Here is a 15,504-nt window from a genome sequence, read left to right as displayed (position 1 = left end):
TTTAACTGAAAAAACAGTAAAAAAATGTGTACAACTCAATTTGAATTCAATCTAATTGCAGTAATTTTGGTCCAGAAACTCAAAAAGGTATACATAACCAAACAAATAATGATATTTAATAGAAGCCCGAGAACAATGCAATTCTAGGTAATGGATGAAGAGATGAAAGAACCAAGTGAACACTGTCGAATCAGTTTATGAGATGCATATAACAGCATATACAAAAAGCAAAGGAAAATGATAAACATGTTGAAAGTATTAACAGAATTTCAGATGAAAATTTTTGCATCTTAAATATCGATATATGGTAACTCAATTAAACATGGTTCTTCAGTTTCTCATTGTCAAACACAAGATTCTCTGTCATCATCATGATATTTCTAAATTCAAAAAATAAAAAATAGAATTTCAGGTACATGAGTAGAAGTTTGATGCCACAATCTCAAGTAATCCTTTTGGGTTGTCAACATGGACCCAATGGCCAGACTTAGGTAGGACATGTAATGAAATCTTTCCCTCTTCAGGTCCCTCTTGCTTTCTAGAGAGGTAATCAAGACGCTCAATCACATGCTGTGTCCACCTGTCACTGTTCTCTGCTTGAACAATAGTGATCTCCAATCCTTTTGGTGGGTGTTCCAATAGAGGCCAATAACTCTTTTCCCTGCAACCATCATCTTAGTACTCAGAGATTGCGAAAAACGGAAAACATAATCTACAATAAATAAAGAGCAAAAATTGGATGCTAAGGTGCTAAGTATCATTACCGATATGAGTCAAACATCTCTATACAGGCCTGAAGATCAAAAGCCCATACTACATGTTCACCTTCATTCTTTAGATTGCTGCCGATCCAATTGGAGAGCATTTTGGAAAATCCAAGATTCAGCATATGGTCAACAACCCACCTGATTTTGAGATGAAATTTACAAAGTATTAAAAGACCTAATTAAGTATATTGCTCGAGTAAAGTCCGGTAAATTTCAATGTTCAGGACACAAAGGTTAAGCAAGTCCATGATAGAGTGGATGCAAGTAAAGTAGTTGCTTTTGTTTTTTTTAGAAAAAAAACCCTGATCATAGGGCCTCAATGGATAAATTCAAAGTCGCATGTAATATGAGTCGATTGCTTGGTGGAGTATCTTTTCTGATCCTGCTGATCAATAATATAAACCTAAAGTTCAATCCAGTGATATATGCAACAAACTTGCAAATGGATTTGAACCATCCACATTGGAAGTCAGAATATATTTTATTTGGTCAGTATTATCTAGTACACACTCACATAACCATGACTAATTTCACAAATTTTAGCAATGCTTACACAAGAGTTAGTTCTTACAATCAGAAAAGCAACACTATTTGATGATACAAAGTAATAACGTGAATCAAGTAGGCATTCTTAGTTGGAACATGAACATAAGAAGTAATGAGTCTCTTTTCAGGTTGACACAATCTGGATGCAAGATCTTGTATAGCTCCTCAACTACTACTATCTTGTAGATAGGGAGGCATGCCATTCAACTCAACAGCAATTTCCTCCTATACATAAATCTTTTCCGAGAAATGGCAAAGTGGACTGTCCTAAAAATTCCATTAAGAGAAGGTATTGGTGTGCTTTTTTTCGAAGTACGAACCAAAGTAAAAAAGTTGATTAATTAGTTCACATGTTTGAGCCAGTTCACTAACACATCATACTTGGTCATGCAATTTAAACATTGTATGACATCACAGAGTTTTCTAATAACAGGGAGCATACTTGCGTGATGGCAATGGAGATGGCAAACTTTGAAGAGTAAGCAAAACCTTTTCCACCTCACCATTAGTTTCGTCAGAGTTTACTTCTCCTGGAACAGAGTCCAAGACCCAAAGCTGTTCTGCACCAGAAAATGATGAGAAGGCAAAAGTCTTTTCAATTGAACAATATAATTCACTAAGAAAAAGAGAAATACTGTAATCCAGAAAGATTGAATCTCTTGAAGAAGTGAGAACCAAAATTTTATTTATAGAGATCGAGTTGGTTGATCCTGAACCATGGGATAGGTCTACGAAGCTACCTATTTCACTGGAAAAGGGAATCATGAAAGAAATCACATGATGCGAAAGAAAGCACATTATATCATAGGATCATTCTACAATTTAAATAAACAAGAAAAATCCAACTTGAAGAAGGTATAATAAACATCAGGAGCATCCGCATAAGTGTACCAAGCAAAGAAGTACCTGCTTTGGAAGAACAGCTAATTCACCATAATCCCCACGAGCAACACTGGCTGCAAATTCCAGGGCAACTTTTCCACCCATGGAGTGGCCTATGACTACATCCGGCCAGGCCCAGCCATGTGACTTCACCAGATTTGCCAAATCCTTTGCTGCATTAACCATGTCATGGGGTAGATAAAGTCCCTTTAGTCCAGCTGATCTACCATGATTCCTCATATCTACAAGCACCATCCTCCAAACTATACGCATAATACAAACATCAATCAAATAAAATTCCATTAACTAAACAAAGTAATATAGCACAACTGAATATGAATGAAAATAGAGTGTATCAAAACAAAAAAAAAAAGGATAGCCCCGTGCACTATACTCTATCTAATCCATGCGGAATTAGGGATACTAAATAGTGGGGTATCTCTGTGGCTCATACATGATTACCCAAGTCGCAATGCACCAAAATTCACACTTGAAATAAAATCATATCAATGGGCAAAAAAATCATATAAGAATAAGAGGGAACAAAATTTCAATAGCTGAGCATTGGAACTGAGCCAAGAGAATCATAAAAGAAAATTTCAATATTTTTCAATGGAAAGAAACATACCGAGAAGAAATGATGGAAATATTATTGCAATATCCAAGAAAATGAAATTCACAATTTGGTTGTTGGGGGGGTGGGGGGGAGAGAGAGAGAGTCAATATTTTGCGCAGAATTAACACAAAATGAAACCACGTTCGAACCTAAAGGGCATTGATTATTTGCTAATTGGACAGCAACGGGATAAAGACACGACTTTTGCAAGGAACATGAACCTTGAGAGGGAGATGATTTCTGAAGCTGGGCGGCAAGGTCGCGGGAGAAGGATCGCCAATTCCTTCCGGATCCGAGCAGGCCGTGGAGGACAAACGCAGTGGAGTTGACGGGCTTCTCCGATGCCTGAATCTCTTCGAAAGCAAGGGTCTCGAGCGACCTCGCGTCGCCGAAGCAAGGGGAGAGGGGACATCTCGTCAGAAGACCCCACGAAGTGGAGGCCGACGAGAAGCCGAGACGCGATCGACGGGTGGCGCCGCACAGAACTTTCGCCATCGTATACGAGAGCAAAAGAAATCGTACTTTGGGCCTTTATTACGCGTCCCTAAACCCGCAGACTCTGACGCTCTGCGCGCTGTCTGCTTTCCCCTCCATCGAGACCCTTTAAAGTCTGATCAAGATTCCTATTAATTCTTAATTCTTCATTTTTTTTCCATAAAATTATTTTCATGAATAAATTTCTGTATCATAGGTTAAGTTGGTCAATTCACAAATTAATTCCTAAAATAATTAGTTTAAGTTGATTATGTTCGACCAAGATTCCTAAAAATTCTTCTATTTTTGTATATATGTTCATGGGTGCATTCCAAAGCTGTGTGACTAGCAAACATACATACATATTCCAAAGGGCTTCAAACAGACAGCATCGGATACCAACTCAAACCCAAAGGAACCAATTGCATGTCAGAAGATGCCAAACATGAGTGAGCATCAATATAATAGAAAGAGTCTTAATCAAGGTTCTTATAATTTAAGAAAATTCTTGTAAAAGAAAAGGAAGACTACAGAATCAACATTTGAACTACTTAGAGGGGCGTAACTGTGCATTTTGCAAGCATTCTTTTTGTAAGCCATCTCAGCTTTCCTAACAAGCAATTGCATCAAGTATTTGACAAGTCTTTGATCACTCAAATCAATCTACTCTCAATAATTCCAGTCAGTCCATAACTATGTGTTAACCCTGTTGAAATGCTGAAGATTTCATGTTTTGTCTCAGTGAAGTGGAATCGCTGTCCAAAGTTAAAAGCTGATGAAAACTACAAAATGGAGGCTACAGTTTCGATATCCTTTCATGTAGTCTTCAGCTTAGTTGGTGTTGAAGCATGATGGGAAAGAGTCCTATGACCCACGAAGATTAGAAAAACCCCAAGAAGACCGAGAGCCTCCAGAGTTGTGAAGAGATCCAACTGTTCCAAAAAGATGAGAAAAAAAGAAAAAAAAAACATGCCAATAAGATGCGCTGATGAAATATTGCAAAAGCTTCATGCCTGAACTGAGCAAGAAATCACCTTTAACCAAAAGAACACGTAGAGCAACAATATGGCACCGATGCCACCATGGAAGAGTATAGAGCAAAAGGCAGGCACAGATGAGGAAGGGAAGCCTTTTAGGTTCACTCCAAGATGCAACAGCTGCAGGAAAAGGAAAACCAATAATTATAAGGGTGACGACACACTAAATGGCTAAATCAGTCCATTCATGCTTGGGGCTATTAGCCGGGCATACATATGGATGTAAAACAATTCTATAATGATATAGAAAAATAACCAGTCAGTGAAACAGTCAATTCATGAATCTTGGCTTCACAGCTATAGGTCATCTATATTACTTTTGCTATTTTTTCTTTCAATCTGAATTATGAAAAATCAAGCTACTTTTTATGATATGATATATTGGACAGAGTTCAGAACAACTACAATGCTCCACCATACCATGAATTACATAAAACCATGAATTACAAGTAAATTTCCAACTGGAAGAGGAAAGTCTCACCCCTATCAGAAATCCTACAAGTGGTAGAAGTGTAAGAACCAAAAATGCAGAAGACAGCTCCTCTGGAGGTCTCTTCTCTGGTGCCGTGAAGATGTGTGATATCTCCTGCTTTGGCACAAATCTCAAATAAGGATCAATGGGTTGTGGTGGAGGGCGTGCTGCTTTCTCGGGTGATTCTGGTAAATCTAAGTCAATGTGGCCAATGGCACGAAGAAATGAATTCTCCTGCATAGTATGAAAAAATTCAGCATGACTCATTTTAGAAAGGACAGTTAATTAAAATATTATAAGTTATACCATTGCAGCATCACCAACAGCAAGTTTAATGTCGTATCTGCCAGAAAGGTAATAAAACTTCTCCACCAAACCAAGGAAGTCCTGCAAATTTCACATTGTTAGCATCGAGAATTTCAAGGCTCGGAAAGACAAGCATATGTACAGATGTCATGTATCGTCTCCATCTTTTACATGCAAATTTGTCGGCTCACAAAAAATGTGATTTGGACCTTCACAAAATAAAAAAGAACAAAAGGAATATCCTCACAAAAACACAACAGTACAAGTGTAAAACAGTATGACTCTCCAAATTCACTATTTTCCAAAAACACATTTAGTGTAACTGATGAGTGTTGAACCGTTACAACCAAATCAGAGATAAGCCTCAAAGTGGTAGTAAGCCTCTAATTGCAGTACTTTTGCAGTCGTTACCTTCATCAGTAAAGCAAAATTATTTCTCGGGAATAATGAAAGAGCTGAATCATTCCAACTTCAACAATTCAGTCTGCCTCAGCTCCTCAGTAGGTGGGTGGCAAGAGGCAGGGAAACAGCATCGAAAGACAAGGACTCAGGTATGTATATTTCCTACTGGCATTTTATTTTCAGGTAGCTTATTTCATTTGTATTCCTTTCTTTTCTGTTTGTTCCCAAGACACACTGCTGCCAGTTAACATGAACAGAACACACCATTTCAAAGGCCAACTGACACCCCAGTGCTGCTGGAACTTAAATTCTTGGTTTAAGCCATTAGATCTTCAATCTAATCTTACAGGAATTATCGTAATTCTTTACATGTCCTGAGAAAATAATGAATGAATTAGGATTTCTTGGTTTTGTCAAAGGTAGCTATTTAAGTCGATTTATTCTACATAACTCTATTCAAGATATAATGAAAATTAGATCAGATGTCCTGTTTGAGTTCCTCAGCGTCAAGGCAGGTAAGTTGGAGCCATTTTTAAACTGCAACACATCACTATTATACAAAATATTTATTTGCAATTTACTGAATTAATTACTTCATTTTCAGTGGATTCTGTAAATATTGTCTTCGTTTTATCTTATTTTCTTCTAATTAACTATCTTCCATTTCCCCAAATGCAGTTCCACGCACCCTGAGTCCATATCAGACAGTTGACATACGGAAGTACCCTGAAGATCTCATCAAAATGCAAACTAAAAAACAGTAGATAAGTAGATTGTAATATGAAAAAAAGGAACAGATATAGACAAAGACAAACTTAACTAGTAAAACTTTATATTTTCCTGCAGAGCTCTCCAAAGCAAAAATGTGCTCAACTTTGCTTTCGTGCCTCAATTTTAGAAACACCTGTGAATAAATACTCTTCATCAGACAAAAACAAGAATAATAAATGCACAGAAGATTTTCATAGAAGTTGGGATGCACACCTGGTGTGGCTTAAAAGTATGACCAAGAGGAGTTAAAAGCTGGAAATTCAGGTGCATCTTCTTTAAATGATTTGCTGCTAGCGAAACTGTGTTGTCTCTTGATAAATCTAACCTGTGAAAAGAAAATAATACAATCGAAGATAGTTTAATAATTCAATAATTCCTCTGACAATTCAATTTAGAAGAAGACAATTTGCAGAAGTATGTTAAGAAAGAATGTATTCCACAGGAAACATCATAAAATAGATCAAAACAAAGGTAACTCAATTCTTAATACAGTACCACTTTTCTGATGACAGTATTCTTGTTCTGTTTTAACAACTTCTATGAAATAACCAACTACAGTAGCATCTCTAATTAACAAGCGCACACAAAGGTCTTCCTAGATTGAAGCCAACTTCATATAAAGGAGTGGATTGTTCCAAGAATCTATTAATTATGTCCAGAGTACATCAGCGCTAAAACACAGGTGTATCTTCTAGGCAATGGGTGATAAGCCTAATCACTTCAGGATCATTTTTTCACCAACTTGACTGACAGGAGAATGTCAACCCTATTCTCTTTTCACATGTCTAGTTTTATCCATATCAATGAGTCCAAAACAAGATATATTTAATTTTGATGTGTCATAGGGATCCATAACAGAAGGCATGCACTTGTGGACTTTATTCTTTATTAAACTGAAAAAAAAATCCAGAGCTTGAACTAAAAGCCAAGTCAATCCGAATCAGACTAAAACTTACATATTATTGTACCAATATTCCAGCTATATTTTATAAGTAATGATATTTTAAATAGACAAATTATAATTATTCAAAAGGGAGAAAAACCAAACTGATATGAAGTTGGATGCAGAAACATATAATGCTTGTGAATGAACTCATAATGTATAAACAGAAAACACATTACTTTTGCAAGGCCACTGCATTTTCAGCGTCAGTATCAAATATTCCAACTGCAGCCTTGTCAGCTTTAATGATTCCAGTAAAAAAGAAAAATGCTTTGATGCGCCCGCCAGTAGCATAAATGTTCAAGTGGTCAGGATCATGAAGGGAAATCTGTCATGATACAGATAGACAATTGTAAAAATAATTTACTAAAGGTTCAAAAAAAAAAGCAATATTAATTTCTAAAGTACCTCAAAAAACAGAATATATTTTCCAACATCTACTTTTAGTGGAAGGAGATCCAGGTAATGAATGCTGTTTTCTGGGTCAAATTGAAGCTCCTGTTGTTTAAAAAAAAATGGCATAGTTTGGACTTTGGATAATAAAAAAATAGCATATGTAAAGAACACAATTAAAAACAACAAATAAAGGGTTCCAAAGAAGTGAAGAATACCACAAACAAAATCAAAATAGAGATTCCTTTTACCTTGTTCTCTAGGATTGGAACATCTTCTGAATCAAGACTGAAAACTTGCACCAAATTCACTGTTAGAGGAGGTGCAGCTGAACCAAACACTGTTGTCACGTCAGCCTGAGATAATCACAAGAATACTGATTCCCTTAAAGTAACAAATAGAAAGACCTAATATAAGAATCATAATGGCATAGTCCAAACTGTCTACTGATTCTCTCTTCTACAGATCTAGCTTTCATAATACTTTCAAGCTAGCAGTTAAAACTCAATAAGTTATTGGATCATTAATTAGTACTACTAGATAAAAGCAAAATGAAAGATAAACAATGCATTTACAAGATACAGGAATAAGACTGTTGCACCAAGTCACCTTAAGATGGTCCTTTGAGCTTAATGAAAGCACAGCAGCAGGAAATGAAAGAATTAGAGGTATAGATATCCTGCACATAGTAAATGATTTTTGCAGTAAGTACTTAAATAAATGCTCCGATGAAACATGTTAACATACATCCACAGTTATACTAAAGTGATTGCAATAAAAGGTGAACTAAATATCATCTGACATAATCAAGCAACAAAGAACAGCAATAGTGAAACACTAGTCATGTGTGTGCATTTGCCACTACAAGGGAATATTCAGGTGTCACTTTTTAGAGATGAGTAATGCCCTAATACCCTTACCACATAATTGATATGTAGCTGCCAGCAGGGTAGTAAAAGAATATGCAACTTCTAATTTGATGATGATATAAAAAATGAAGCTGATAAAACTGTGCAATGATCAAATAAACCAACAATGCAAATAATTACAACCATCAATATCAAGAATGTTGTCAAGCACAAGGAATAGAGTTATTTTACACAATTCATTCAACCACCAGTGAAGTACAACCATCCAAGTTTTAAATACCAGTCCAGCACCAGTTTGGTACTGTTATATCAGTACATACTGGTCAATATGGTAGAGTACCAGTTGGTACACAACATCATATTATATATATTATATAAAAAGGGGCCACGACACGGCATACGCATGTACTAGGCAGTACACCTGGTAAGCATTCAGTCAACAAAAGGTTTGTTACAGAAATAAATCAAGGCAAAAGAAATAAGAGATTTTACACGCTAGAAAGATAATATAGAGAGAAAATTCAGTCAAAAATGTGTCATAAAACAAGCTACATATCCAATCTAAATATACAACCAACCAAAGCTGATGCCTTTCACATTCCATGTGATAAACCAAAAGAAGTTATACAAGATCAATCTTTCAATATTATAGAAGCAACTTTGAATGAAGTTACCACTGCATGGAGCAGCACGATCAAGCCATTAGAAGGCACATCTAGTCAATGATGTATAAAAGTGCCAGTAGCTGGAAAAATATCACAACAATCTGACTAATGTTTAGTTGTATCATTTTTGGAGAACAAAGATGGCAAAAGAAATTACAGATCTTCTATTGATATGTCAACTACAGATCTTCCTAATCTGTACATTGAAATTAACTGATAGATATCACAAAAACAAATTGATTTCCTTTTACAAGACAGTAAAACTTACACCGAAATAAATTCAAATTCAGGCAACAATCTTATAAGCAAATAAAGTTCCATATCGAGACCAGTACTATTAACATTTAGATGCAGTATCTCCTACTTAAGATACATCTTACATACACCCTACAATCAATAATTACTAGATCAGTGGACATATTTTTGTATCAAACTATGTTGCCAAATATCATATCTGAGACAAAGAAAAACCAAAATATTAAGACAAAATATCATAGTAACAAGAAGACCAGAAACACTGAATAACAACACCCATAAAGTAGGCGCTTTTAAAAAAATAAATTCTATGAACAGAAAACACATCAGTTTACGGGGATCACTAAAACAATTTACTTGCCTGTTGTTTTCCAAGCATGACAAGGACTCCAACTGAATATATATATCATCGGTTCTCCCAGGAATTCCTATGCTGAGAAAGAATTTTTCCAAGCCTGCCATTTTATCCCCATTAATCTGAAAATTCAGTTTGAAGAATTGACCAAAGCAGACGTGTAAGTAGGGGGTGGGGGGTGGGGAAACACAACAAGAACAAAAATAGCTTCAGGACATTTTGCTCACTAACTTCCAATTTCCCAGAGACAATGGCTGCAAAGGCAGTAACACCATGCACAACTGAAGCTGTGGTTGCAAGAGGGCCCCTATATTCTGTATCACCAATACGCTTCTCATCGAAGTATAGGGTTCCATCATCTGCATTAAGCACAGGAGTTATTTATGTCAGAGATAGGACAATGTCACTTGAAAAAATAATATACTTTATACATGTGAAAAGAAAAAGGCAGATCAGATTTGCTTATTGATACTCAGCTTAGTCAAAGTAGTCAAAAGGATGATGTCAAAAAACAAGCTTTGTCAAACCAATTAGCTTCGTCTCAGTGAAAAATACATCGATTAAAAAACCCAATGCTTGATATATAAAAACTTACACACAACAGAACAAGATGAAACAGTAATTGATCAAATGGAAGATATCAAGTACCTAACAAGGAAGCAATAATTGACATACCATAACTTTTAATGCTATCAAATAGCTTCACAATGTCATTCTTTACAACTTCAATCTGTCAAAAACATAAATACATGTTTAATTTGGTGCTTGAGCAAGATAAAACTATTGACATAGTCACAGAAAAATTAAAATTTGGTTACAAATTGGACAACAGCTATAGTGTTGAAAACTAATACCAGCCAAAAGATAAACAAGATAGAAACAAAAGTTATATAATAACAAAGCAACTCAGCTAACTAGTTAGAACAAAGGTGATGCCACTGACCTATCATTGTCTCCAAAGCCAACTATCAAACTGAAGAGTCGATAGTTGAGACTGAACCAAAAAGAAAAGTAAAGGCTGATGAGACAAATAACCAGACCAACAAGCATTATGTTAACTACTCGGAGATGGCTTCAACAGTCCTTAAGTTCTAGATACTTTTCTATTAGTAGTTATAGATCTAGATTTTCCAAAACTTTTATCCAATTTATATATATGTTATGAATACTTATATCAATGCACAGTTATCTCCATCTTATCCAGAATACAAAAGTGCTGCATGTGTCATACAGAACTTTGACTTTACTAAAATTAGATATATTGTGTAAACTACAACAAAGATTCAGTCTCTAATTCACAATCAACAAATTTGTGTGCAGCCTAACTTTTTTATACTTACTGAACAAACAACATAGATACAACATGAAGCATAAATCAATAAGCTTGACTCAGACAAATCTTATGTCAATTCAAGGTAGATACTTTGACATTGTTGCACTAAATAGAAGTTTGGGTTTTATAAAAAACGGATGGTCCGGTGCACAAGGCTTCCACTAATGCAGGATAACAGGAAATAACTCTTCAAGTAGGAAGGTTATTTCCACAACTAAAACCCTGGTCAACTAGATCGGGAAAAATCAACCTTGCCAATAACACTAAATTTTTTGGATTTTGATACCATGTAAAAGAGTAAATTATTTTATGCATAATGAAGACTTGCCTTAGATTGATCCATGTCTGAATCAGCCAATGAAAGAACACCTGCAAGTGTCTCAAGTGCTATCCCTGTAATGTAAGCGATGTAAGACTAATTAGAAAGGTCATATGACAAATGTCAAATATAGGATGATGACAGTGGCAGTAACATATGTTGAATCCAAGTTCTATCAAAAATGCAAAATGTTCAATACCAGCAGCATGAGTACTAGGTTCAGAATTATCGGAATCATAGCGATATCTTCCATCACTTTGACCATGTGCCTAAAAGTAACAAAATAATCATTATGTGCAACAAGGATTACATAACAAAAGAAAGAGAGAGAAGAGATAACTAAATTTTGCAGGAAAAAAGGAATAGTAGCAGCCAAATCAATCACCTTTATGGAATCAAAGATAACATCAGCATCTAACAAGACAATGCTAGAACCTTGTTGCTGCATGGAAAATGAATCAACTCAGAACCCAAACTTTCCACATACTTAAAACATTGTAAGAGTTCAGATGAAGAACTAGATTAGGAGGTAACAAGGAATATCAAACACTGAGGAGTATTTAAACAGACATATCTTGGTCCATCAAAGTCTAAGAAACAGATAGAAAGAAACTATAAAATAGCAAAGATAACCCTAACATTAGATGTTTGCTGAGCCATTACCTTGATATAAAACAAGCTAAGGACAGAATAGTAGAAATCCATCAATGAGTTTGCTTCCTTTATACCAACAAGAAGTCTTGAAGCAACATCCTACCAAAAAAGAATTATGTGCTGAATGACAAGGTCACAATAAAATCCACTCAAACTAAAAAGTGACACGTATCTAAAGGTCTTAGTAAAATTACCTCAAAGATTTGAGTGCCAATCTGGCATCCTAAAATGCTATTCACCCTAAGTGCATGGAAGAGATCCTCGGGCTTAGAAGATGATCCAAGTATCTCTGAAATAATTGGACATGTTGCATGACTTATGTCATAGGTTCTCTCTAGCCCCAGAATCTGGAAAGTTCTCAATGCTTGATAAGCTTCTTCCAAGCTGCAAATCAAAACACACATCAGGAATCGCCCATCATCATTTAAGAATTATGAAAAACGAACTCCAGACCATCTAAAACCTAAGTGTTGAAGCATGGTCTTGTTTGAAAAAAGAAGGAAAAGTTCAATTACCAGCAACAGTGCATATTAGAAAGAAATGGAATTAAGGAAATGGAGTGTGGAGAAAAATTACAGTTTGGCGATTAGAGACCAAAAGACTTCAAGCAAATCAAAATATGATCTTATCAGGCGAATTACAAACTGAACAAAGAATTTCATCATAGGAATTTGATAAGTAGATGACTCTAGCAGTGAAAGATACATTTGAATGAACTTGACAGATTAACTATTGAAAATTGACACCAGTGCAAAAAACAACTACGAATTCCAGAATAGTCATCATGATTATAAGCAAAATCATTTATTAGCATGCATGATTACAGAATGCGACATGAGAATATCATACAATATCCTGTGATGATGGTTCAAAACACTTATATTAAAAAAATAGCACACTTAAGCAGCAATTATTCAACTGACTGCATCAGTGACTACTGTTAGTGACCACTCACCACCAGCAAAATCATGTAGATGTTTTGCAAGGTGCAGTTATTAAGGTCCCTGGCATCACTGTAAAACAATATCATATCATTACAACCAAAATTACATGTATCACTGTTAAAACTTAAAAAGTGTAAGCCCCTCGGAAGAACAACAAACTAATCGAATCAAGAGAACAAGAGCATAAACATAATTTAATACTCAGAACAGTAAAATCATATAAGTGATTAAAGAAAGCATTGGAGAAAAAATATCTGAATAAAATAAATGAGAGAGAAGAGAAGAAAAGATGTCAAAATAAAATATAGTAGACAAAGAAGCGTGCAAAAATTGAAGGATGTTTATCAGTCTAATTAAAGTGAAAATGCAGAATTTCCTGGCACATTATATTAGGGAAAAAGGCTGAAAAACACATAGTAAAAGTTTTCTAAAAAATTATACATATAGATCTTCTACCACCACATATATATCTAACACTGGAAACGAATAGATTCAAAAATGCATATGCGAATATGATCTAATTTTCAACACTAAGAACTTCTTTTTTCCCAGTAAAACCAACGTTTCGTTCAATAAGTGCTTTGATCAAGACAAACATTTCCTCGTAAATTGAATCTCATTGAGCCGGTACCGTCGGCTAAACTAAACAACCCTGGACCAAGCAAAATGAATTGCAACGGGCCCATGATCGTTAAAAGATCTATCTTCGACTTGTTTATGCAAACATCACGCGACCTATAATCTAACCTTCGAAATGATCCGTCGACGGGCACAAAAAGCTCCAATGCTGCGGAACGGTGCGCGTCGGAGACCGGCCTGATGACGGAAGCCACGGAGATGGAAAGGCACGCGCAGATCAAGCCGGGAAACCCGAAGAACCGAAGTTTCCAAGCCATGCCTGAGGGAGGGGAGGGCATCAAGGGACCGGCAACACGATGGGAGCGGCCGAGGTCTCGATCGCTGCAGATCCGGAGTGCGATCTGAGACCTATGGATTCATCGATTGCAGAACGAGGTTTATACTTCCCGTGGCTTTCTAGGGTTTAAACCAGTAGTCCGAGATCGGGACGAGAACGAAGCAACAGAAAATTTCGGTGACGAACCGAGGTCCAAACCGAAACGAAGCGACATGTCAGGTTGGGCTGCGGTGAAGATCTCCTGTCTCGAATAAGACACGAAACATAGTTTTCAATAAAAACTAATTTTTAATAAAAAATAAAATTGGAGAAATTAATACAAACTTTAAAAATACAAAAATAAAAGTTTAAAAATAATAAAAATAAAGCATATGAGAAATGAAAAATAACGAAGAAAATAATAAGTATAACATAAATAGAAAACATAGGAGAAATAAAAAAAATCAATGTATTATTTATAAATATAACAAAAAAATACTTTTTGATAAATCTAAAGTTACAAAAAGAAAAGTAAAAAAAATATTTAAAAAATAAAGGAGCTAGTTTTATCTTCCTAATCATTTGGGCCTCAAAAAAATCCCAACCAAAGTTTCTAAAGGCCCATATGACGACAGCGTTCCTTTCTTCAAAGCCCTCTCAACCTCTCTCTCTCTCTCTCTCACGTCTCCCTTTTCCCTTTAACAACTTCCCTCTCCCTCTCTTCTTTCTCAAAACCCCTCCTCTTCCATGTCAACCTGCCACCGCGGGTAACACATACTCCAGACTCCACCACTGTCCCTCCTCCCTTCCCCTTCCAAGACCGGAAGAAAACCAGCCTCTTCTCCCCAAGAGAGATGGCTTCTGTCCCCGCAGCTCAGTCTCTCCCCCTCCTCCTCCTCCTCCTCCTTGTCATTGCTTTACTAACCCACTTCCCATGCTCCACCGATGTGAGTCCTTCCCTTCCTCACTTCTGTTTGGCATTTTGCCATTGTCATGTACTGATCGTGCAGGCTTCTCTTTTCCTGCATTCTGAGCCAGGCGGCGAGCGGGCCGACGGCGTCGATGAGGCCTGCATCGGCGGCGCTGCCGGGGCTGAAATCGGTGCTGATCGACGAGGCCAAGCGGCGGCGTCGGCTCAGCAGCTTCCAGATATGCGCCCTTTGCACATGCTGTGGCGGCCCAAGGGGCCTCTGCTTACCTTCTCCCTGCTGCTACACCATCAACTGCAACATCCCCAACAGGCCCTTTGGCTTCTGCTCCTTCACCCCCAAGACGTGCAACTGCTTTGGGTGCCACCTCTGAACCGCTCTCCTAGGTTATATCCTTTACTTGCTTGGTCATCAGTCACTGTGTGTGTGTGTTGGGGGTGCCAATTGAGAAGAAAGAACGTTCCTTTTTGTTTTGATTTCTGCTTCTATTGGTATTGGTTTACATATGTATTGCATCCGCACAGGGGATTGTTAAAATGTTTATATTGAGTGGTACTTCTAATTTGTAGTACTTGTCTGCTGAATTGTACTAGTTTAGTCAGCATTTAGGAATGTAGCAAGTGCATTGCTCATGGTTTTTGATACTGCTAGAATTGAGTGGGAGTACCAGTTGTGAG

At 36.6% G+C, this 15,504-nt stretch overlaps 2 protein-coding genes across 2 annotated transcripts; both read right to left on the bottom strand.

The window, feature by feature from the left end:
• Positions 1 to 267: 267 nt before the first annotated feature.
• Positions 268 to 3,397, bottom strand: LOC103968486 (uncharacterized). The gene is made up of 5 exons (XM_009381724.3): positions 3,033 to 3,397; positions 2,220 to 2,458; positions 1,756 to 1,868; positions 765 to 905; positions 268 to 661 (listed from the first exon to the last, which is right to left on the bottom strand). The coding sequence occupies exons 1-5, from the start codon at positions 3,304 to 3,306 to the stop codon at positions 409 to 411; spliced, it is 1,020 nt and encodes a 339-aa protein (XP_009379999.2). The 5' UTR covers positions 3,307 to 3,397; the 3' UTR covers positions 268 to 408.
• Positions 3,398 to 3,750: 353 nt separating this feature from the next.
• On the bottom strand, positions 3,751 to 14,164 carry LOC135624974 (dolichyl-diphosphooligosaccharide--protein glycosyltransferase subunit 2-like). Its single transcript, XM_065129145.1, has 19 exons — positions 13,751 to 14,164; positions 12,254 to 12,443; positions 12,069 to 12,158; positions 11,791 to 11,847; positions 11,605 to 11,674; positions 11,415 to 11,479; positions 10,429 to 10,483; positions 9,985 to 10,112; positions 9,760 to 9,875; positions 8,219 to 8,288; positions 7,861 to 7,965; positions 7,625 to 7,714; positions 7,396 to 7,544; positions 6,487 to 6,598; positions 6,323 to 6,406; positions 5,101 to 5,181; positions 4,804 to 5,028; positions 4,320 to 4,442; positions 3,751 to 4,217 (listed from the first exon to the last, which is right to left on the bottom strand). Exons 1-19 carry the CDS (start codon positions 13,918 to 13,920, stop codon positions 4,101 to 4,103), a joined length of 2,097 nt encoding a protein of 698 aa, XP_064985217.1. The 5' UTR covers positions 13,921 to 14,164; the 3' UTR covers positions 3,751 to 4,100.
• Between the last annotated feature and the right edge of the window lie 1,340 nt (positions 14,165 to 15,504).

This window comes from Musa acuminata, chromosome BXJ2-10 (genome assembly GCF_036884655.1).
Source record: "Musa acuminata AAA Group cultivar baxijiao chromosome BXJ2-10, Cavendish_Baxijiao_AAA, whole genome shotgun sequence".
In the NCBI taxonomy this organism is placed as follows: domain Eukaryota; kingdom Viridiplantae; phylum Streptophyta; class Magnoliopsida; order Zingiberales; family Musaceae; genus Musa; species Musa acuminata.
This window is presented reverse-complemented; position numbering and strand designations above follow the sequence as displayed.